The sequence below is a fragment of the Platalea leucorodia genome (assembly GCF_965183815.1).
Source record: "Platalea leucorodia genome assembly, chromosome: 4".
Classification (NCBI taxonomy): domain Eukaryota; kingdom Metazoa; phylum Chordata; class Aves; order Pelecaniformes; family Threskiornithidae; genus Platalea; species Platalea leucorodia.
The window spans coordinates 49,579,293-49,603,569 of NC_138826.1; the positions used below are offsets into that span (position 1 = coordinate 49,579,293).

The 24,277-nt window shown below is 41.0% G+C and overlaps 1 protein-coding gene across 1 annotated transcript in view; it reads right to left on the reverse strand.

Moving 5' to 3' along the window:
* ATXN10 (ataxin 10) overlaps window positions 1–20,342 on the reverse strand; it is a gene marked incomplete at its 5' end in the record, with an annotated part of 121,842 nt that extends 101,500 nt beyond the window's left edge. Inside the window, 3 exons of the mRNA XM_082308963.1 lie at window positions 11,608–11,690; window positions 14,753–14,944; window positions 20,215–20,342. Of these exons, the coding sequence (XP_082165089.1) occupies window positions 11,608–11,690; window positions 14,753–14,944; window positions 20,215–20,342 (403 nt within the window). The remainder of the gene's footprint in view (window positions 1–11,607; window positions 11,691–14,752; window positions 14,945–20,214) is intronic.
* Between the last annotated feature and the right edge of the window lie 3,935 nt (window positions 20,343–24,277).

The window sequence follows — 24,277 nt, forward strand, 5'->3', positions numbered from 1 at the left end:
AATTTTCCATAAGTATTATGGAAAGGACAGTTTTGATCATCAGTGCAACAAACACCAAACTGTTAGAAAGCAGCAGCTTTTTTGTCGCTACTCCAAAGTCTGCTTCCAATGCCATCCATGGCAACAGGATCAGACAGGTGAACCTCACTAGGCAGGATCTGGTCTCTAGTTCAAACTGTACCTCAACAAGCCGCTGCAATAATACACTTTTATACTGACAGTTCACGGTAAATGAAGTAATTCAGCTCAGCACAGCTTAAATCAGTAAGTCACTGCAGAAGCAACAGGACTCAAGTAGGGAATAAAGCCCAAAGTAGGAACCACTGGATTCAAACTTGGTAGAACATTTTGACCAGAGTTAGGAAAAGGTTTTTAAATAAGAGGGGAGTGTAACAATCTTCCAGAGGACTAACGGGGGGTAAACAGAGAAAGCTGGAACTTACTGCATTCGGACACAAGAACCTACACTTGCCTGTGGTATCAAGAGTCTAGTAATGATGATGCAGGCCCTCCTCAGGCTTTTATTCTCAAATTAGAAGCCCCACTAGTACTCTCCTCTGCCCTTTTTCCCCCTCCCATTAACATAAGAATATGTTGCATTTAAATAGCATCCCTGGTCCTAAAGGTGCCCTTCTTCAATGGATCTGAACTTGATCTCCTCAAACCTCGTTCCACTCTCGATATTAAGAGAAAAAGAAATTAACGCACATGTAAAGTTTCCGTATTAATACCAGAAGTCACAGCCAAGTCATGTGCACAAACACAGATGTGTCAGGCTGAAAAAAATAGTTAACACTGGCATTTATGCAAAATGACAGCTACTGCTGTATTACATAAATATAGTTTACTGTACTAGCCATGCAGGGCAGTTATGAAAAAACCAACCCCTCCAGGATAACAGCAGCAGTGCACAGTCAGTTGTGCCTGTATGCACTACCCAAGATTCAAAGTGTGAGTGTCTCAGTACATGGGGCAAGAGCTAACCACTGCAGATGGGGCAATACTACACACACACGAGCTAAAGAGAATTCAGTGTTTGCAAAGTCAGGACAATTCATTGGTTTGTCTCACCTTAGTCCAGGTTTGGCTCTTTTCCTTCTGTGGATAGCTGAAAGAGGTGGAAAAGCTGGCTCCCTATTTTGCAGTTTCTGAAACAAGGCCAGAGAACAAAGACCTGGAACAAAGCCCACCCAAATCAGAGTCTTTCCATGGCCTTCAACGGATTTTGGGACCAAATGAACCTTCTCATCCACAGAAGGTGGCATTAGGTTGACATACTTAGGAAGAGTGAGGCTTGCACGGCTGTAATCCTTGCCATAGATGTTGTCAAGACAGACAATTCATTAAAGATCTGTGGCAACATTCACCAAAACACAGCACAGAGCAGTTGTAAAGTTAAAACTGCAGTATAGGGCAGGACTGAAGTATTTTTACACCTGGTAACTTACCATCACCCAGGAGCAAGAATGCCTAAGTCCTGTCTATACCATTAACTAGCAAAGGGGCAACTGTCTACTGTTAGAAAACCTAATACTTGCTTCCTAGCACAGATGTTTCTGGGAGATGCTCACAGTCACCTTTCTAAAGCACTCAGACTCACTTTCAACCAACCAACCAAAAAAAAAAAAAAAAAAAATTAAAAAAAACCCTAATGAGCTAAACACAAAGGAACAAAAAAGCCCAAACAACCCTTAATGATACCAAGAGAACAAACCAATTACTTCAAACTTTCCTGTTTGGTAAAGTAGTAAAATGCTCTGAGCTATAATAATTAGGGGATAGCAAAACTCAAAAAAAACACAGGATTTTCTTAAGCTATGGAAACATGAAACCAAAATCCCAATACAAGTGCAAATAGCAGTTTACTTCTACCAGATAGTGTATCAACTGATTGTTAGGGCATACACTCTGCAAATGCTACAAAGACCATGAAAATCCCAATATTATTTTTACAGATTGGAAAAACACAAAGGCCAAAAACAACACCAATAACTCAAATAAAAAACTCATGCTTATGTTTACATAAAAGTTTGATGAGTATAATATATTCGTCACACTCCCACAATTATTCCCCGAAAATACTATAAATATTATTTTGACAATGTAATTATAGTTTTTACTTTAACAGTGGCAGCAAAGAACTGGCACCAATCCCCTATGCAAAAAGCCTAGACAGACAAAGCAAAGATCACACATGGAAACTGGCAGCTCTTAAGATCAGGGCTGTCACTTATTTATATGGCTAAAAAAAGTCTGTTTAAATTAGCATCTGGTTTATTTAAGCTGTAAAACATAAGTAGTTTAATTATGCTAACAGTAAGCAAAAGGAAACCCCAAATACAAAAATAAATGGAGGTGAAGATTTTTAAATTCTCCTTTCCTCCAAGCAACTGAGACATGGTCCTTTCATGCTGCTTTTTGGGAATTAACCCCAAGAACTGTGAGTCCATTCAGGAACCGCTCTCTCCCACTTCCTCTCCCTTGAAAGAACAAGTAATATGAATATGAACTTGAACTGACAAATGTCACCTATTAACAGTTCATGATGTTTTGACTCTCTATGACAGTAAAATGGTTCAAGCTTTATAACCACCTACTCTCTCTCTCTGCATAAATCAGCACATAACGCTGCAGACAACACTTACGTTGGGCGGGAGTGTTGATCTGCTGGAGCGTAGAAAGGCTCTACAGAGGGATCTGGACAGGCTGGATTGATGGACCAAGGCCAATTGTATGAGGTTCAACAAGGCTGAGTGTCGGGTCCTGCACTTGGGTCACAACAACCCCATGCAATGCTACAGGCTTGAGGAGGAGTGGCTGCAGAGCTGCCTGGCAGAAAAGGACCTGAGGGTGTTGGTTGACAGCCGCCTGAACATGAGCCAGCAGTGTGCCCAGGTGGCCAAGAAGGCCAATGGCATCCTGGCTTGTATCAAGAATAGTGTGGCCAGCAGGACCAGGGAGGTGATAGTGCCCCTGTACTCGGCACTGGTGAGGCTGCACCTTGAATCCTGTGCTCAGTTTTCGGCCCTTCACTACGAGAAGGACATTGAGGTGCTGGAGCGTGTCCAAAGAAGGGCAACGAAGCTGGTGAAGGGTCTAGAGCACAAGTCTTAGGAGGAGCAGCTGAGGGAGCTGCGGTTGTTTAGTCTGGAGAAGAGGAGGCTGAGGGGAGACCTTATCGCTCTCTACAGCTACCTGAAAGGAGGTTGTAGTGAGGTGGGGGTCGGTCTCTTCTCCCTAGTAACAACTGATAGGACGAGAGGAAACAGCCTCAAGCTGCGCCAGGGGAAGTTTAGGTTGGATATTAGGAAAAACTTCTTCACCAAAAGGGTAGTCAGGCACTGGAACAGGCTGCCCAGGGAAGTGGCTGAGTCTCCATCCCTGGAGGTATTTAAAAGACAGGTAGATGTGATGCTTAGGGACATGGTTTAGTGGTGGACTTGGCAATGATAGGTTAATGATTGGACTTGATGATCTTAAGGGTCTTTTCTAACCTAAATGATTCTATATAACTTGCACAACAAATCTGCAGCATAATAATTTACAGTATTTGCTCGCAACAACAACAACAAAAAAAACCGAACACAAAACAAAGCAACACCACCACCAAACAAAAAAAACCCCAACAAAACCGTTTGCCTCCTCCTCCAGAGACAAATATAGACGGCACTGATGTGGGAAGAGAGGAAGGATTAACTTTCCTTCCTTAGTCCTGTTGGTTTAAATTTAGTAGCCATTGTGTTTGAGAGTCTCCAGGATACAATTTAAAAGTTACATCTTCTCTAACTGTAGCCACATTACAATCAAATCCATATAACCAAGCCTGTGTGGAGACACTTGTTGTTCAGACAGCAAAAAAGACCTCCGTTTATAGGCAATAAAACTTAGCAGTGGTTTCCCAAATGCATTGGGTGAGCTCTGGATACTCGCTCTGCTATGTCTGTCTAGTAAAAATCTGCTGTTCCATCACACTTTCCAGGCATATTTTAAAATATTTATTTTTCATATATAAAGCACAAGCAATAATTTGGAAATGAAACCATTCAATGTAACATGATTAAAGATTGACAAAAGGCAGTGAAAGCAGAATGCAAATTTTTTAAAGAATAAAATGGAAACATGAAAGATACCGAACAGGAAATAAAAGAAACACACAAAAGATAAGAGACAGACTCCTTTAGTCAATATCGGCATTCATTAAAGAATATTTAGGTTCCATAGTTGACCACTCTGTTTCTCTTTCCTGTTAATTTAAAATACATTGCTGAATGACCAGTCATTCCAAATGATAAGGTACAGGAAAAAAAAGTATCAAAAATAGGCCACAGATAGTTAGACTCCTATGCCAGTACATAAGCCCTAAATACCCTGATTTTCAAGCTAACTGGTTCTGCAAAGGTACCACTCAGATGCATTCTGAAACGGTCTGAATACTTACTTCTAGCTCATTTTCCTATTGCCAAGATACAGTCTTTTTAGTGGGACCAAAAGTAACAGTGCTGCTGTTGCCATTGCCTTCCAGGGGAAGAAAGCAAATAGATAGATAGATAAATAAATACTGACAGGAACCAAGAAATGGTTAAAGACATATGGCTGCCCATTTTTTAAATAAAATAAATAAAAGAATAGAGGAAAAACAATTTAGTGTTCTTCGGCAGGTTTGAGAACATCACCTTCCCCTGCTTTTCCATACCCTCAAAATTAGCCAGTGTCAGTTTTCCAGTGCAATTCCAATTTGCAAATGGTTGAGTGCAGAACTAGGAACAGGTCAAAGCAAAGAAACATCTCATGTTTGGTTTCACTGAGTGAGGACAGAACTGAAAAGTATATTTCTCCTAGCCTCTCTTGAGGAAGTAAAAATCACTTGAATCACTTAACTGGTATTCATTCATTTTTGTTTTCAGGAATACTTCTGCAAACACAACTCAAAGCTTCCTGTTTTACTCAGATTCTTCTTCAGGAAAACAAAAACATTTGATTAAACATCTCCTTTTTTGTAAACCCTTGAAAGTTACTTTGAATTTACAATTTTTTAGGCATAAGCTACTTAATGCAGCTCCTGGGAATTTCTGATCTCCTCTTCCCCATTTCTTTTCAGGGATCTCTCATAATGAAAAGTCAACACGGTTTTCTAGTACTACATGAACTCCTACAGCTTATAATTCAGTGGCTTTTTAACACAGAATGCCTTCACCTTCAAGAGTTTACAAAGAACTCAAGTATCCTTCTTTGCTCAATTGTGTGGTGTTCTCCTGCAGACCTCAGGAGACAGTTTTTGTCTTGTTATTTCATCAAAGATGAAATGCCTCCATCCCATCTGGCTTTTGAAAGAAATATCATCTCTGGAAGCAATATATAGCCTAGGTTTCTTACCCCTTATTTCTGAAGCACACAGACCTCCTTATGCTTTTTTTTTTTTTAAATTTTTTTTAATCTCTGTGAAGGAGAGATGTTGTTTTTATTTTTACAGAGTTCTGAATTTCAAGGTTACTTATTGCCATTTCTTCTGCAAAGTACTTCTCTTCCACACTGACAGATTTAAAAGTACTTTCCAACGCACTTTCTTCCTAGACCACGATCAAGCCATAAGGCAGCAATGGGTCAAGAGCAATTGTTTTTTCATTAACTAAAAGAAAATACACATGATAGCTGATCAGGTCCAAATCATTCTGAGTACTTAAGGAACACTGACTGAAGCTGAACCCCAGGTATTATTAATGCTGCTGGCAGGCTGGGGGCAGGAAGCACTGAAGACGTTTCAGATTCACTGGGGTCATCTTTACCTGAACAGCATCACAGGCTTTCTCCTCTTCTGCTCAAAGCAAGAAACATTTCTTTGTAGCTGCCTTGTAAGTACATGGCATTTGGAGTATTTTAAGTATTTAAAACAAGATATTCCGTATTTTCCCACACATCCTCCCTCAAGAAAGGACGTGTGAACAGGTGTTAGACATATGATACTCATGCTGCTGAACATCCCACCAGAAAATGCTCGTTACTATAATAAGCACAGTATTAAAAATCTACAGAGTCATCTTTCATCACTGCTTTTAAAGGAATGTTTTAAGTTCTGTTCTGAATAGAGTATCTGTAGCAGTTTAACTACACCTGAACACTTCAGAAAATTGGAAGGAAAGTCAAATTCCTGTTCAAGGATTCAAAGCTTATCATCCACTACAATTTACTCAACGTTTCTGGACTTCATGACATTAAGAGCAGCGGACGACCTAAACCTTTGTACAACAGCTAGCACATCTAGACCCTGATTCTGACTGAGATCTCAAGGAGTACCCATGACATGAACGTATGCTGTTAACGTTCTCCCATTAACACATTTTTATGCAGCTTACCCTGGTTGGTTAAAACCCCTAAAAACTTAAGAGGCGTGATATCAGCACAGCATAACAATAACAATACCCGCGCCACTTGGTTTAAAGCTAGCTCGAGTATCACCAGCAGCCTGGAACTGAGGAATGCTGGCACAATGCTCAGAGCAGCTCTCTCAGGCACACACAAACAGCGCGGCATTGCTCTGCGGCTGACGTGGTGCAGTTGCACTCAGTTCTGCTCAGAGAGTACAATCAACTCATTCAGAGAACTTGCACAACAAATTGTCCTACACAGGGCAGCTATCAGGCATTCCATGCCTTTTCATCCTAGAAGAGAGAAAAGTATTTTGGCAGATAAATACTTTTTAAGCAATTATGTTGGAATTCAAAGCACGTTCTTCAGCATCGGCAATATTTTGAAGCGGTGAAAGGTTTGAGAAGATCTATTTACAAACAGAAAAATTAAAGCTCCTTCTGTCCGGGATGGGGTGGGGGTGGGAATCAATGAAAGGATCAAATGGGACACAGTCTATTGAAAATAAGCTTCCTTCAAAACAGGCATGCCCTCACTGCAATTTATTAAGGAGAGACAAAGCTTTTTCCAGATTTCTGAGATGAATCCTAAATACAGATCTCACACTCTGGAATCTAAAGATCCATCATCTTGACAAACCTCAATGTACCTTCCCAAAGGTCTGCTAGATTCTGCTGGAAAGCTTAAGATTTGCCATAGGAAAAAGGAAAAAAAAAAAAACCAACCCCACCACCAAACCAAGACACATGCTATGAAGTGAAGGAGATTTTCTACTTGGGCTTCTGACAAGGATATTTCCTATGTCTGCTGCAATCCCTGACATACTGAACTACTTCTTAGCTCTTAAGAGATCTGGGTCTGCTTTAAGTTCAGTTAAAGTTCATCTGGCAGCTTCATCAGCCTGCTCCTCTGGCAAGTATTCTTGGTCTTTGTACCCATGGCAGAAAAAAAAAAAAAAGCTTGCTATGATGAGTTGTTTGTTGGGGTTTTTTTTTAATTAAAAAAATAACTAAAACAAAAAGAATGTGGAGAGGGTACTATGAAAATGCCATTAAATCTATATTCTGCAGAAATTTAATTTTTTCCTAAGACTCAAAGTAAAAATCTGAGTATCTTATTAGCTATGTGTTGGAAGACTGTGGTCTCAAATCAGTTAACAAAGAAATGTAATGGACCTTCCTGCATGCAGCATTTCTGTATGAGTATGTACAGTTCCTGCATCTTCAATCCCTATTCAAATTAATTCTGAACTGGAGACAGGGGCACAGCATTTGTCATCATCTCTGTCTTCCCACCAGGAATATCCAAGCTCCGTAATCTAAAAGGTTAAGTACCTCCTTACACAATCCCCCACTTCCTAGACTTTCAGCGTGTATAGTTTTAACAACACTGAGGTGAAGTCCAGTTTTCAGATACTGTCCAAGAAGTGTAGCACTTGAATTTTTCTCTACTTGACTGGGAAGTTCTACCTCTTGCAGAGAGGAGGGAGGACTGCTAGAGCAATAAAAAAATAGAACACATTTACAAGTATGTATGACTTATCTGACACAAATCAGGCTTGACGCTGCCCAGAAGAAGGGCTACAAATTGTTAAACACTTGTTTAGCATCATTGCCCATCAACCCCCCGCACTCATCTGGCTGTTGGCTTTCACTGTGCAACTCCTTAGAGCAGGTTCCCTTCTCTAAGTACTACAAAATATGAATTGCTCAAGACAAATTTACTATTATGTATTGTATGCAATTACGAGAAGAGAAACTAGGCTATGGAATGCAACTAAAACTAACTTGGGAAGTAAGAAGGGAGGAAGAGTGGGGACAAACAGCTATCTGTAGCAACACCATACAGGAAAAGCCTAAAAATGTTCTTTCAATGTATGTATTAAAAAGATAGAAGATTATTATTACAGGGATGGCTGGCTTGCAGGTGTGGTTGGACAATCTTTATATGCCATATGTATGAATTAACTGGTTATTTTTAAACCTATCTGAAGCCTTAAAGAGCTATTCCAGGACAGACATACTAACTCACCTTCAGCTTTTCTGGCCCATTCCCTTAGTGGCACATCATGTACTCAAAACAGCAGCTTCTTCCACAGCTGGCTGAGACAAATACATTACAAGCATACAGGAATTTATCTAACTATTTATAGCATTTAAAAAAAAAAAAGATATGCTGAAAACTTGCAGTAGAGTTGTTTCAGTAAATATACTGAAGTGAGGAGCCAAATTAACCACGTATATAACACTTGGGCCTAAGATAAACTATTTAAAAAAGCATTTATCCCACAGAAGATGCAAAAGACTCTGGATTTAATTGTATGAATCTTAACAACAGTCTTTAATCATACCATTTTGCACAGCACCTCCGTTTTTTCTGCTTTGATCACTAATATATTGTTGCAACAGGCAGTTCATCCCCTCCCTTAGAACCACCATACTGGTCACAGTAGTGGCCAGAGAATATATACTTTATTTCATTTCTGGTTTTCTCCATTACAAATTGTACTACACTGAACTTTCCTACAAAAATTACTACACCATTCAGAGACTTACCAGTCTTAACAGTTACCAATGGATAAAAGAGCGAAAACATACCACAGATCAGGCTAAAATCATTTTTCAATCTCTCTTCTTCATAAATATGATAATGTTGGACCTTCAAATTTATTTAGCCTACAATGATTTGCTCTGGGAATTTTTCAAAGGGATATGAACTGAAACATTATTTAGTGTTGTTCAGTCTGCATTACCTCTTTACCCTTGTATTTTGTTGCTATGGAAGCACAATGAAGGTATTTAAAATACCTTAAGGATATAAACAGGCACTGAGAGGGATCATCAAATCCAAACAGCCATTTAAAGGAGGAAACGGGACACATATCCAAATGAACAGCTTGAAATATTCCACTTAACACCTAATTATCTCTTAGAACAAAATATGTGACCTGATTTCCTATATGAAATATGAGGAGGAGAATCATGAAGCAGAAATATAGTTAACACAGTAATATTTACTAATTTCATGGGTTTCTTTTGTTTCAACAGTGCTATCCAAGTCCAGTTTAGCAATTTGCCTCGCTTTAGAAAGTATGACTAATAATCCAAAGTTGAACGTAACTGTTAACTTCTGAGGTATACCCTGTAGAAGGAGCCGGCGCTCTAGGGTCTAGCTTGATTTTCACTTAGAACAAAGTTCATCAGATCACTCAGCAAGGAATTAGCAACACTTGCTTGTCTAGAAATTGTTTTTGTTGTACTAACATAAATGGAATACCTAGGCCATGCTCATCACAGGTGTTTCTCAAGGAGATCAATACTACATACAGTATCAAACAAGCCGTCTATCCTGGGTCAAAACATCAAATTTTAGTTATAACTCAAACTCATTTGTTGAATGGCTATGTAGAGTAACAGCCACAAAACACTTTTTATTGAAATACTGTTAAAAACATTCTGGTCAATGCCCCCCTTAATTTTCAGTGGTGATAAAAAGAGATTTTACAACATTGTCTGGCTAGGAAAAGGAGTCTGAAGCAGTTAATCAAATTACTGGGTTCCACCCCCTCCTTCCTTTTTTGCTGAGTAACATTCATTGCTGCTTCTTCAGATCCCAGCAGCAGAACAGCACACATGCATAGGATAACCCATCAAGGAGGGGTCAGCAGCCACAAGACTAAGGGGGAAACCTCAGGCCATGCATGTAACCAAGAAGGGGTACATCCTGCTCACTCTCCTGCAGATGCTGGGAGGCACCCCTGAAAGGTGGTATTCTTACACCGTAATTCCTCATGCTTTGAATAAGCTGAATGTGGGAAGTCCACTTCCCCAGGACTGCCTTTCAAGCCTACTGCTGTCAAGGACCCTAGCAGGGACAATGTCAGGCTGGACAAAATCAGCATTTCAGTCCCCATCGCTTTTCCTTTTCTCTTACTGGTCTACGAAGGGGTTCACAGCCGTGGGGCAGGACATTCTTGCCCTCCAGGCCTTTTCCCAGTCCTCCTCGTCTGACCCTGTGACATAGCTTGAGAGTCACTCTTGTGTGCTGTCAGTTCCTCCTCCTTATGGTCATTGAGCAAGCCCTCTTTTTGCCACCCACAGGGTTTAGTTCTGGTCCTCCCACACTGAAGGGCTGTGCTAGCATCACTGATCCTTCCCTGGAAGAAGGATTCCAGCAACGGTGAAGGAGAGAACGTGGCTTAAGCATAATACCGTCACATGCCTGAAAGGCTTCATTTTGAGCCAAATGTAGCAGCAAAAGGAAAAACAGTATCCTGGACTTCACTGCTCTTTCCCAGCTTCATAAAGGTGTTTGAGGGTAAGTTACTGTATGACAGTAGTTTCACTTGCCTTCACAAAAGGATAGAAAAGCAGCAACAGGAACCCAGTAAAAACCTCATCCAAGTAACAGGAGTGAAAAGAAACAGAAGTAGCAAGAGAAACCAAATGTTCCCTACTCTCTGCAACCACAGACGGTAAAGACTGGGGTCCAATGCCCTGTATCAAGCTCCACATGCACACACAAGGAAACGCAGACTGTGAAGAGAATTACTGAAAATGCCTTAATATCCAGTGAAATGAGTTTGGTAGAAATCAGTAGCAGTAACTGCAATTAAGGAGGAAGGATACCATAGTCAGATTTTTTCTTCACTGCATGAAAAGAAAAAAAACTCATCCATTAAGGAAATGTGAACACTACTCAAATCAGTACTTAGTTTTTGGCAGATATTACCCTCACTGGCCAGCAACCACAGTACAGAAATGAAAATTAAAAAATAATTTAAAAAAACTCACAGCCAAAATTTGTTTCCTGGAATCAGGTAAATTATTTCAAGTGTCATCAAAACAAAAAAAAGGAGTATTTCTTCATTTCACTATGTCTGAAGATCCAATAAGAAGACAGTGAAACAGCAGAACATATTTTGAATGGAGGTATTACAGGAACTTTTCCTTTTTCGCTGTTCAAATATCCTGGTTAATTTTAAAGAAGTTTCCACATATCTTTCCTATAGCAATCTACAGGGAATGGTTGAGAAAAAAATACAATTGGACTAGATCTGGGGCTCAGATTTTTTTTTCAAGTAGTATAAGAGAAGGCCCACAATTCTTAACCGCAACTCAAGAAGCAATTAAGCTTATTTATGAAAAAAAAATGCATCAATAAGGTGACATGATACTACCACAAGACTTCCCACGTAAAAAAATATAGTGCAGGCTATATATTTAACAAAATCCACAGCCTTACCAGTCAGTAACAATTCTTCTTTGATTTGTATTCCATGAAGCAATTTGATCAAATTGACAGATGTAGAGATGAGACCCAAGTTCCTATTATTAAATTGGGGGGGGGGGGAAAAAAAAAAATTAAAAATCACTTGATATGAAATACACTCAAATAAAGCAAAAAGGCTTTCCACTGAAGTTAACAGCAAGTCTTTAACATCTTCAGAAACTCTAAAATAAAAAGCAGTTTCTCCTAATTAACTGTGCCTGACTATCAGTAGCCATACTACTGCCATCAGAAGCAAAAGGAACAGGTTTACTGCATCAGCCTGCATATTAACACTTCTGGACACCGTACCTTCAGAGCTAAGTACCGTCTCCTCTTTTTACTATTCTTCTAAATCAGATGTTAAAAATTAGCAGGTTATTCCTGTAATTTAAACACCTTTATTTGTGTAAAAACTTTGCTTTGTTTGAAGTTCAAGTGTTCAGGGAAATTGTCAATGTATTTTACTTAATAAATGTTGAGGATTTTAAATACCAACAAAGTGATTCGTGACTGCCCTCAAACAAACAACAGGGTCAGTTCATAGGGAAACATACAAAATTCTCAGAGGGAAGCTCAAGTAATCATTTATCTTTTCTCCAGAAGAGAAGGAATCACAGGTAGAATCTCAGAATGGTTTGGGTTGGAAGGGACCTTAAAAGATCATCTAGTTCAACCCCCCCACCATGGGCCGGGACGACTTCCACTAGACCATGTAGCTGAAAGCCCCATCGAACCTGACTGTGAACACTTCCAGACATGGAAAAACATGGCGATAATGAAGATAAACCAGAGAAGTGAAGCCATTTGGAATCAAAAATGCCAAAATAATTCTACAGCCAAAGATCAGCAATCCTGGAGGTAGACAACAAACATACCAGGATGTGCATGCAACAGGAGTAAAAAATGAAAGTCAAAGAATACAGTATAAACAGATGAAGTTTTCAGCTTTCAATTCGTTTGTACTTTAGTAGCCAAGCTTTTTGAGAGGCAATCGGCCAAGACAGAGTTGCTGAAACTTCAGAACACGGCAACTCCATCTCTACCAACCCTCCACACCCAGGCATGAGATACTGAAAAAATATCGTGTCATCACATATGAATGCTGAATAATTGTCTTCTGCAGATGTTTGCTAGACAAACATATGCTCTTTCCCATTAAGTTCTAACAGAAGAGAAGCCAAAGATACATTTGTAAATATATAATACACACACGCACACTGGTATAAACAGAATCTATTAAAATCAAAACATTTCCCATTCCTTCAGATCCCAAATTTCTTCACAGCACACAAAGCCGAAAAACTGACCCTGGAAGGGACAAAGCTTCATATTCCCCAATAGTTGAAAAGTTGTTACACAATCCACATGTTTATAATCTTTGCATTCTTTCCTAGAAATGATCAGTTTCAATTTTGATCAAACAATTTGTAGTTCGGGTTGGTTGGTTTGTTTGTTTTTTTGTTTTTTTTTTTTTTTAATATCTGAATGTTGCACACTTCAAACCAACACCAAAGGCACATAATTTTCCCTCCATTCACAACTTTTGATCATTCAGGACACTTAATCCCTAAACAAGCTGTTCAATAGCAACTGTTTAAAATCAACACAAACATATGGCTAATAAACAGCTGGTTCTAAGCACGCAGTGTTGTATTAAAAGGAGCATAAATTGTTATGCTGCTACAAAGCCAAAACAGTATCCGATGAGTGACCCACAGTGTCCCTCACTGTTACAAATGTGGTCAGAACTTTCTAACCACACAGGTCCTCCACCACCTCCTGCAGTCTAAAGGAAAGTACAATTATTAGCATCCAGCTTCCTAAACAAGCAAGGCTGTGCTAACTGCCTAGTGAGGGTAATTACGCAGCACAAGTATAACCAGTGCAGAGCACGTTTTTGTTCAGAAGCAGGTTGGCTATCTGAATTCTGTTAGAAAGTAAAAATTAGGACCCATAACTGGGTCGTATTTGTCACGCTACTGAAAAGGGCAATCCTACCAACTCCCAGCCACACAATGCTGTTTCCCTCTTTTTGTTAACATGAGTGACTATGGAGCTACAGTAAGTTACAACAAGGAACCCAGTCTGGCTGAATACCCACTCGGCAAAAATTTATAAACAAGTATATAAATTTCCTCTCAGATTAGTTCCTTGACCCACAACATGCATGATCAGGAGTGCTAGTGCTGCCAGGAACAAACAGGTAAGAGCCTGAACTGAGATTTAACTTATTCCAAAATTAATACCTTCTACAAAAAATCCTGCACCTTTTGTGGCATTAACAAAATTCTGCCCCATCACAGAAGCTGGAACTTTGTCCCATGGCAAAATTTTATTTAGTTCAACAAACCAAATTTGAGAAGTCCCAAGAAACCAAATTTTAAGATTGTATTCCAAAATAATTCTTCATGATCTAACAAACTCATAACAGGTTGGGGTTTTTTTGTTTGTTCATTGGTTTTGGGTTCTTTGGGCAGGGGGGATGGTGAGGGTGGTGGTGTTTTATTTTAAAAACAGCAGGTAGACTACCAGGTTTTCAGTAACCACAGCAGCTTGTATCCCAAGCATTCCCTCAATGTCACACCAGATACACGCAAAAAAAAAGCCTGAATAACTTAAGGAGCCAGATTGACTTCTTATTATCCATTAATATCAGTTTACCTGTACACATATCAGGGTTGACATGCACAATTCTACATGCTATACCTTGCCATGACTGCCAGACACGTACATTAAAAAAACCCATACTAATCCTGTAACTGATAATTAAGACTATTTACTTACTCATTATGTTATCAAAAAAATTAAAGGAATTAAAGAGAAAAAAGGATAGTTCTACAGTCAGACTTCCAAAAGGCTTATATCATTTGCATAATCAACTCATACTTAAAGATACAAACACTTTGTTCTATTATTCAGCAGTGCCCCAAACTCTGACCTACAAATAGGTCAGCTATTTTTGTTCCTTGCATACTTCATTTCAAGTGATTGCATCAAGCAGGAAATACCAGTTAATAAATCAACTAACACAGCAGTGTAAAATAAGAATCTCTATATAAAACCACACAAACATCAGAAGGTTATATTTTATATGGGTTAAAATGGATCATAACTATACCTCATGACATGTTGATTCTTGGCACACTCAACACAGGCATTCCTCAGACATCTGAAACACTCTGCTATGAGCAGCAGGCAGGTGTCTAGATCTACCAATTCACAGGAGTTCTTGTAGGCCTGCTCAATTTCACTTGAGGCACTCATCAGGATTTCCAGAAGATTCTGAAATATACTTTCTTCTGCCATTTCTCTGAAATAAATAAATTTGTAGTGAACAAAAACCAAAATGTGCCGCTATCAAAAAGCATTATGACAGTTATACTTCTTATTGTAAACGCAAAGATGTTTCTGCATCAATCTGTAACTATCCTCAGTATACACGGTCTTTCAAGTAGAAAGAGCAAAATACACACACACAATTGTCCCACCAGCCTTTTCAGAAAATGGGTTGTCGCCTTAGCATTCCTACAGCTTTCCAACAGCTCCTTGGAATCTAAAAAACCAAAATAGAACAACCCCCAAAAAACCAAGCCAAAAAGTCTCCCCAATGCATATAGCTACCATGATTATACATGATACTGCATCTTATTTTAAGAATTAGGAATTTATTTACTTAACGAACACAATCTCTATGTCTAGCACTAAACGTTTCAGCAGAAAGTATCAGAAGCTCCATTATAAAATAGCCTGCCACAAATTTCACAAAAAAAGGGAAAAAGAGTTGTGAAGAACACCAGTGGCTGCACTAGCGTCATTCTGAAACGTGTCAATCAAAGCCAAGGGAGAAAGTCAACACTTGTCTACTTCAGCAGACAACTACCCCAACACATAAAATACCATGCCACTTCTTAAGAGTATCCAGACCTAGGAAAACAACAGTACAAAACCATAAGCACGTAAGAGAGATACTGTATGAATGGATGAGAGAGCTGATGCTGCTGCACTACGTAGATTCACTAAACTCCCCAGGACCGATGTGCAGATCTGCAAATGACCTGTCACACAAATACACACAATGTTTCCAAACTACAGCTATTCACATACTCTCCCCTGATTTTATATTCAGAAAGGAGATGAGGGAAACACATTACAAATATTGCTAATTCAGTTTTGATACTACACACTGGTGAAAAAAAGCCAGACCAAAGAGTGTTTATGGCATTGCTACAGGACAGCTCAATAAATTTGCTCATCCAATACTTCCAACCAGAGTCAAAGAAAGGGACATCCAGACGCAACTTCCTTGAACCTTAAACAGACTTGTCGTGTACTCAGGATCAAACAGGAAAGTTAGGATTTGAGACGTAAGGTTGAGAAATCCCTCCTAAGCTATGAACAGAAGAAAGTGAGATGAAATGGAAAGTAATATTAAACAAAGTATGGTCACACAAAACTCTTCCTAAAGGAGAACTTTAAAATGTCTTGATCAAACATTAGTGGATGATACAGTATTACCCATGTTCTGCCATGCCCTCAAATGTCTAAACATTTGCACAATTAGAAATTCTACCTATTCTTTATCATAAGTGATCACACATCCATAAACCAAACCACATACACAAATATCATTAAATTACTACATTAGATTTCAGATCTCCAGAAAATATGTATTTTATTCCACAACCTCACAGTTGATCAAGACCAATATCCTTACACACTCTCCAAGTACATTAAAATAAAACATCACACCGTCAGTCAGAACTATCTACCCGGGGCAGGGAGGGCATGGGGAGAAGCAGCTACATTTTACAGCGGTGTACTACTGAGGGGAAAATACCAAAGTGGCACAAGAAAGACCAAAAGCAGACGTGGTCCGCCACCATAAAGAAACCAGTGGGCTTTATATAACCAGAAAGAAGGTTTGGAATTTGGTTTTGTTTTTAAGACATAAGAAAAGACATTCATGGGACTTGAACGCTCCACTTTCCAGAAGTGGTGTAGCTCCTGCTGCTTCATCACAGGCATGCGTGCCAAAGGAGAGTCAATGGCCGACATACCGCAGTACACATGGCGAATGCATCCAGACACAAGTTTTTCTAAACATTAGAAAAGCTAAGGTAAAGGAGCGCCCAGCCAGGCCCCGTCCCAAACACACAAAAGCCGTGTTTTCTCTATTGAGTGAAGATGCCATACAGAACCATCAGCTGTTAGTCAGCTGAGTTTTTAAACACTGACATTATTCTAAAATAGGAATACTTTCAGTCCAACTGCAGTTTCCTTTCTATTTGCCTATGCCATGTGTTGGATTATCACATGAAACTGGTCATTTCCTGACCCAACTTCAAAATGCAGAAATCAGTGGTCAGTGCAAGACACGTACTACTGCACAACATTCAATTATTTGAAACTGGTAAAACAGAAATGAAAAAGCTGCAAGTACTTTTGTGCGCGTTCTTTTGAGTCTGCCATTAAAAGGACACCTTAAAGTTATTCTTATGCTGGAAAAGTTTCTGTTCTTGTTAGAGTTACGCAGCAGAACAGAAGTTTTAGTCACATACTGAATTACAAACATATTGGGCCATTTTGACAACTTTTCTCTTAATATTAGATTGAAAGTGAAAAAAACACAAGAGTGTTTCTAGTAAAATGCAAAGATGAAACCCTTGCCTGTCTTAACAGAGCAAATGTGAGGTACACAAGGAAGCGCCTGTCCTCACTATGAATGTGGAAGTAGATACTGGTTTTTACGTATTGGTGAGGAGAGACAGAACTCCAAATCTCTCTCTTGCTCACTATGAACGAAAACAAATGTGCTCAAGCCAGATCTTTCTGGGTAGAAATAAAATCTCTTCCTACAACAGAAAAGAAAAACCTAAGTGAACAAGCAAAAGTTATTCCAAATGAACAAGGAATGACTTAAAGGCTGTTTGGTAAAGCAGGATTCTATACAGAGAAAATTTAAATGCGACTCTTGTACTTCAGCATTTATGCATCATTGCAATTTGACTGTGTACTACAAAGGAATTTTAATTAAAATCATCCTTCTGCACAAAAAACAAACTTCTCTAATTAGTGAGGAGGGCAGGAAGTGTTTAGCTAACATTAAGAAATCAGTCCAGAGTGGTTTCAAGTATTTCTGTGGAACAGTTACCTAAAACCATTTTTTAAAAAATAATCTTTTTCCAGCAGTATGACAAAGATTCACATACATATAAAAATAGCAGCTACAATTATTTTAAATGTATTTTTGAAAACTAAAATATTTTCCTTCCATAACGTTTTCCCTAGTCTTTAAATATTAATCCATAAAACTAGCAAAGAGCCTGTTAAGTAGCTTTTAAATTAAAAAATACCTTCTATTGTAAACAGGCCTTGACATTTATTCAGAACTGCTCTGTGGATATTCCACAAACTTCTGTTTCCAAAGTTTTGTTGCCTAAGACAGGACCTTCACAATTTGCTACTGCCACCTGTCCTTGATTTCATCATCAAGTATCCTGCAGGAAAACAAAAGGAAGCAGAAGCAAAGGGTACAGCAGCCCAGCTCTCAGACAAGGAAGACACGCACTATTTCTTGTTAAGTCAAAACAAAGAGTCAGAATTCATGTATCCATGCCAAAAGAAAGATTACTGTCACTCCTTGTAAGATCCAAGTGCTTGGTTGTTAAAAATAAAAACTGTTCAAGATAACATGCTAGTGAACACAGAGTTAAAAACATTACTGCAACCCTGTTCAAAAGACTAGGGCTCCAAAAATCATGAAATTAGTCAGGAATTATGCAAACAATCCAGAAGTTTGCAATTCTATATTTCTACTCTATGTTTTAGGTACTTACACAATTCCACTCCTGTAAGCAGAGTCCCTAAAAAGCCTTTAAAGTATTTATTGTCACAATATTCCTGAAAATACAATAAAGCCATTTTCTTCCTTTTGTAGATTAGTAATGGAAGCATAAAGAAATCAGGTCATCTGCTCAAAAGCAGTGGAAGTCTCGAGTACAGCACACAACTGAATTCAAGTCTCCCGAATTTCAGGCCATGGTCTCGTAGTTGGGGCATTGTTTTCCTCACCTTATTTGCTTCTGAATTACAGACAACTACAACTCACATTTTTAAATTATTTTGTTTCCACAAGCACTGAACAATCATGTAGTAACAAAAGAATTGTCACTGAATGTCACAACTTCAAATACCAAACATCCATTGGGTTGTGTCTTCTGGTTCAACAGCACCAACAACAGTATTTTCCACAGCTGACAAATTTATTGCCGAAGTTGCTCTCAGATCCATTCTGTCACGTCCTATAGGATGTGTAGCTAACACTAATGCCTTGTCTTTCTGGAAGGGCAACTACGGCATCTCTCTTCCAGCCCACCTGCACCCATAAAACTTGGCTATTTTGGGGAGTATCTACTTCTCTGTCAAACACAGTGGCAGAAGTTTCAGGAAGGCAAGAAACCGGCAGAGAAAGCATCAGCATGTAAGCCCAAAATTTGCACGTCCTCCTCTCTTCCTAGAGAAATTGAAATGAACACCAGAAGAAGGTCTCCTGTACACACAAAGATCACAGGAGAATAGTTGTAAATACATCTTCCGCCTGCCTCTCAACTTTTCAATGTGGATCTAATTAACAAAAATAGTATTGGGAATTTAAAAAAAACCAAACAACTACCACCACAATTTTATGCTAAGCTAAAAAGTTTTGATTTCTTCTTTCTTACGTGTTATAACCTTCAAACAGCTAGCGTTAGGAGGAGTGAGCATGAGCTTCACACCAACCTATGCCACCTTCCAGGAAGAGCGGAAACCCCTGCTGTAAGCCTGGTTACGCAGCTGAGCCTCTGCATGCCCAACCTTTGCCAAAGCCAACAGTGTTGCGCGGTATTTTGCAGAGGCCCACTGAAGCTTCCACAGCCCGTCCTGCTGCGCAACACGTGCCCTCTGCCGCCAAGGCCTACAACCACCACCCTCGTCCCAAGGCCTTGCCCTCACGTGGGCATGAAACTGTTGCCCAGCAGAGCCTCACACAGGCACACCTCACCCATTTCTGGCTGCCCTGCAGGGCTCGCCGCGGCTTTTTGCCGCACAGCAGCTACTCCCACGGCTACAGCACAGCTGAGCGTACCTGCCTAGAAGGGCAACTGTTGTCGTCTGTGACTGGGAGACGCAAAGCTTTCCTCCCTGCCCCGGGCTTGCCACAGGCGCGGGGACGTGAGCAGACTGCCAGCTCCTCATGGGACCCCACGGGAAAGGACGGGTGACCCCACTGGCCCGGGGCCTCACGGGTGACCCCCCCGGGCTCCACACGAACAGCCCCCGGGGGACACAGATTTCACAGCAGGGACCGGTGGCACCCGGCCGCCCCTCTGTGGGCACTGAGGGCCCCTTTCACTGCGGGGCCCCCAGGCGGCACCCCGAGGGGCAGGACTGCGCTCGGAGCAGAGGCCAGCTCTGCCCGGCGGCACACGGGCGGCCGCCCCGCTGCTAGGGCCGCCCAGTCCCGCCGGCACCGCCGCTTCCCGCGGCCGGAGCTCCTTCCCCCGGCCCACGTGGCCGCGGGCGGCCCCTCCTCCCCGCTACCTGGGCTGCGCCTCCCGGAACAGGCCCGCCAGCGCCCGCACGGTCTCCAGGCGGGCCTCCGGCGCGGCCGCCACAGCGCGCCTCAGCCGCGCCGCCACAGCCGGCAGCGCTCCCGCCGCCGCCGCCATCGCCTGCCCCGGCGCGGCCCAGCTCCGCCCCCCGCCGCGCGGAAATGGCGGCGGCCCGGCCCCGGCGGACGGGCGGTGCGCGCGGCGCGGTGCGGCGCCCCGCGGGGTCGGCCCCGGGGCCCGGCGGTAAAATGGCCGCGTCGCCTGTGGGGCCGCGGGGCGTCAAACCTTGTCTTCCCCCCCGTGAGAAACCGACCGTGGGGACAGCGTTCAGTCCCGCCTCCTTCTGCGGCCCTCGGCTCTCCTCAGGGAGTGGGGTGGAAGCTGGCTGCACACCGCAGATCTGGCCCTTCCCCTCGTCCCATCTGCTTTCAGAGAGGCGTCTCTAAGTGGTTCAAATAAATGTTTCATCATGTTATAAACGTATGAAATCATGTTATAAACATATATATGAACATATGTATGAAAAGTATATACATCGGGAGGGGGGGAAAGCTTCTCATGGATAAATGAGACTTAATTGTGGCCAAATACTCCAGAAAGCTTCGTTAGACTGGAACTAAACTAAATTTACCAAAGATAATGGAAAGAACCTGAAAGCAATACCTCTGACAGAAAGCATATGGCAGGAAAAACCCACTGTGGATTAATTTCTCCCCATTCACGCCTTCCTCCAGGTTTCCCAAAGTGCTCCTGGTACCTGAGACCATGTGAGGGGTGCCTGGCGCTGCAGGGAGCGGAGGGGGGCTCTCTGCCATCCCAGAGCTAGTCCCTACACAGCTGGTGTCTGAAGGCAGTATCCCTCTTTTAGAAATAAACTTGCATGTCTTGGGTTAGCAGTGGGATGGACTTTCTATTATGTCTGCTGTCGAACTTGTTCGTACATTACTAAGTGCCATTTCCAGGCCTCTTCCTGGTAATTATTGTGTATTACTAATGCACAACCGGTTCTTGACAACTTTATAGCACAAATAGCTTCAAATAGCAAGTAGAAATTAAGTAAGTAAAAGATTCCAGGCAAGATCCCTTGCAATCATGCAAGTTCTTCCTTTTAACAGTTCCTCTTCCTTTTAAGAATTGCCTGTTCGTAAGTAAAGAGTAATTTGTTTCAACTGCAATGAAACTCGAGACTAAGAATAGGGAAGCATCAGAAGTGTCCTGGCTGTGGCTCAGTATGTTGTGCCCGATGGTGATGACTTTGGGGAAGATACGGCTACGGCATGCAACAACACTCTTCTGCACGTTCGCGGTGACCGCTGATGCAGAAGGTCTGGGCAACCAGCAGATCACAACTTCAGTGAAGGAAGCAGTAGAGTACACTGAAATCCAACAGGATAGTCACACGTGCTCTGTGAAAATTACCTGCAGATATGTAATTGTGTGTTTGGTTTTATCCTACCCTGTTTGGGAAGGGCCACAGTGTGCCCAGCAGTCCAATTTTATTCAACCTTCATCATCTTTTACTTGCCATTTTGCCTGTCTTTTGTCAAACACAGATCTTGTAAGCAACAATTTCTTGTTTACCCCTTATAAGCATTTGTCTTTAGGGATTTTCTCAGTGACGTCTGATGTTTTAAGGTGACCATTAACCAGCTTTTACTCCCTTAAGTATACAGATTTTTCATGTAGTGTACTGATGAGTTACATTGCAAAATATTTCGGATCATATAGCTGAAAATACAGACTAGACCATAGATGTCCAAGACATCTATGGGATGCATTAGTTCTCTAATTCACACTAGTACATTGTCAAGGCTTCAACTTAACTGGAGCTGACATAAAGGAAGACAAAAGTAACTCATGCTTACCCTGGGGCAAGGTTAGATAGCATACAGCAGCTCCACTTATAAATGTTTTCTTTTTAAGAACACTTAGAAAGCAATGCAGAACAGAAAAGTCTTTTTTTCTGGAAATTTGAAGAGAGTCCTGATCTTGGTGATATCTTCGTCCCACAATTTCCATAGGCCACCTTTATCCTGTTTAGATTTGCTGCCTGTTTCATCAAATGCCTTTTGAATTGGTATTATTGATTATTACTTGGGATCTGTGTGAAAAATAGTTTGCATCTGATCTCTTTTGAAATTTTTTTCTGCCTTAAACAGCCACAGTGTTTTTGGTTTTCCTCATTTTAGTCTTTCCATGTTTTCACTCATTCTCAACAACGTACTCGAAACCACCTTTGTTACAAGGCTATGCAATACTTTAAGATAGGTTTCTCATAAGGGAGTTTTGCAGGGTCTCGGGGATATCAATTATAGAATTTAGTCATTTTTACCACATATTACTCATAGCTGTTGTATCTTGAGCTCATCTGATCTACCTGATTCTGTGAACACAGGCAGATCCCTTAAAGATCCAGTTTTTCCCCCAAAGAGCTTACAATCTCAATAGTGTTCGTTTTTCTTAGCACAGATTTAGAGAACAACAAGAAGGGAAACAAACCACCTAGAGCTGACTACCCCATCTGAAAATAAAATGATGCAGAACCTATTTTTAAGAGTTCTGCATCAAATTAAGAGGTAGACCAGTCTCTTGAGGCACCGGTGTTCAAAGCTGGACACAGAGAAAGATCTGTCACAGCTGAGACTCCGGAGGGAGACAGTTCCCCCGTTTCAGCAAATGCTGGCTTCTGCAGGAGGCAAAGCAGGTCAAAGACTTTGAATCCCTCACGTCTCAAATGTTGAGAGATGGTCGCTCGTTTTAATCAAAAGATGTATACTAGCCTTGCCTTTTTATTATTGGAAGTAACTTCCATCAGAAGATAAAATTCGGGCTCTGGAAAAAGTTACTTTACACTAAAGAAGCAAATCCCGCAGCATGTTATATTTCCGGCATAAATATTAGTTTTCTGTCTCTTATTTTGGGCCTGTATTAGATTAAGTATGACTTGGGCCACAGAGCTTTGAAGCTGTAGACCAAAGCTTTTATTTTTGGTCTAGTATTTAATAGGATCCAGTGAAACTGATTGATGCACTTGGAAAAATGCTTTTGATTAGCCTTTGTTGCTGAGCAGTGAGTCCCTCGGCAGATCCACTGAGCCATGGAGCATGCCGTACCCTCATGCCGGTCCTCAGTTTCATGCTTATACCAGGCAAATTACAGTAATTAGCCGAGGAATTCTGAACACCTGTGTTAAGAAGATGAAGAGCACATCTGAGAGGAGATAGCACCATCTTCTAAACCACCAGAGATGGAACGCGAAACAGCTTTTATGGTTTTCGAAGGTATTCAAGAGCAAGGAAGAATTCATATGAAATGGATACTGCAGACTGTCTTAATCCCAAGAATAGCTATTGCAGTCCCAAGCCAACAACTCAAGAGGTTATTTGGCTTCAGATGAGATGTTACACATGTGTCCGAGGGCCATAAAAGAGCGGTTGCATTTGATGTTGAGATGTATGTGTCACTCTGTTATGTAATAACAGAAATAAATTTAATTCTTCATAAGAAAGAAATCCCTCCGTCTGGAAAGAAAGCCTGCAAGGCCCTGGAGGAGATGTTCAAAGCGCTTGCAATTTGTCATGGAAATGAATGGTGTCTTCCAAGAAGTAAATACAGATGAAATGCTGTCTGCTGTGCAGTTGTCAGGCTCTGAGTCACTGCAGATACTCTCACCTCATTTGTTAGATGCAGTCCAATTTCCAGAGTGAATGAGGAATTTCGTAATTGTCATCTGCCCTTCACAAAGTTGTTATGCCATATCTGCATGGAGTGGTTTTGTCAGGATCAGCATCAGCATCATCATGTTGGGCAACAGCAGGAGCGTATGGAAGGACACAATCCTTGCCCTATTCAGCTGGATCAGAAAGACGCCGCTTAGGATATCTGGTACCCAAAGTCTGGTTCCTTCGTAGCCTGGGGAATTTCATGATACATGAATTTCACAGTACGTGAATTTCACCTCGTTCATGTACCAGTTGATTTATATTATGTAGAATTTAACGTCAGGTTTTGCTGTGATATGGAAAGAAATGCAGTTAAACTGTAAGAAGGCT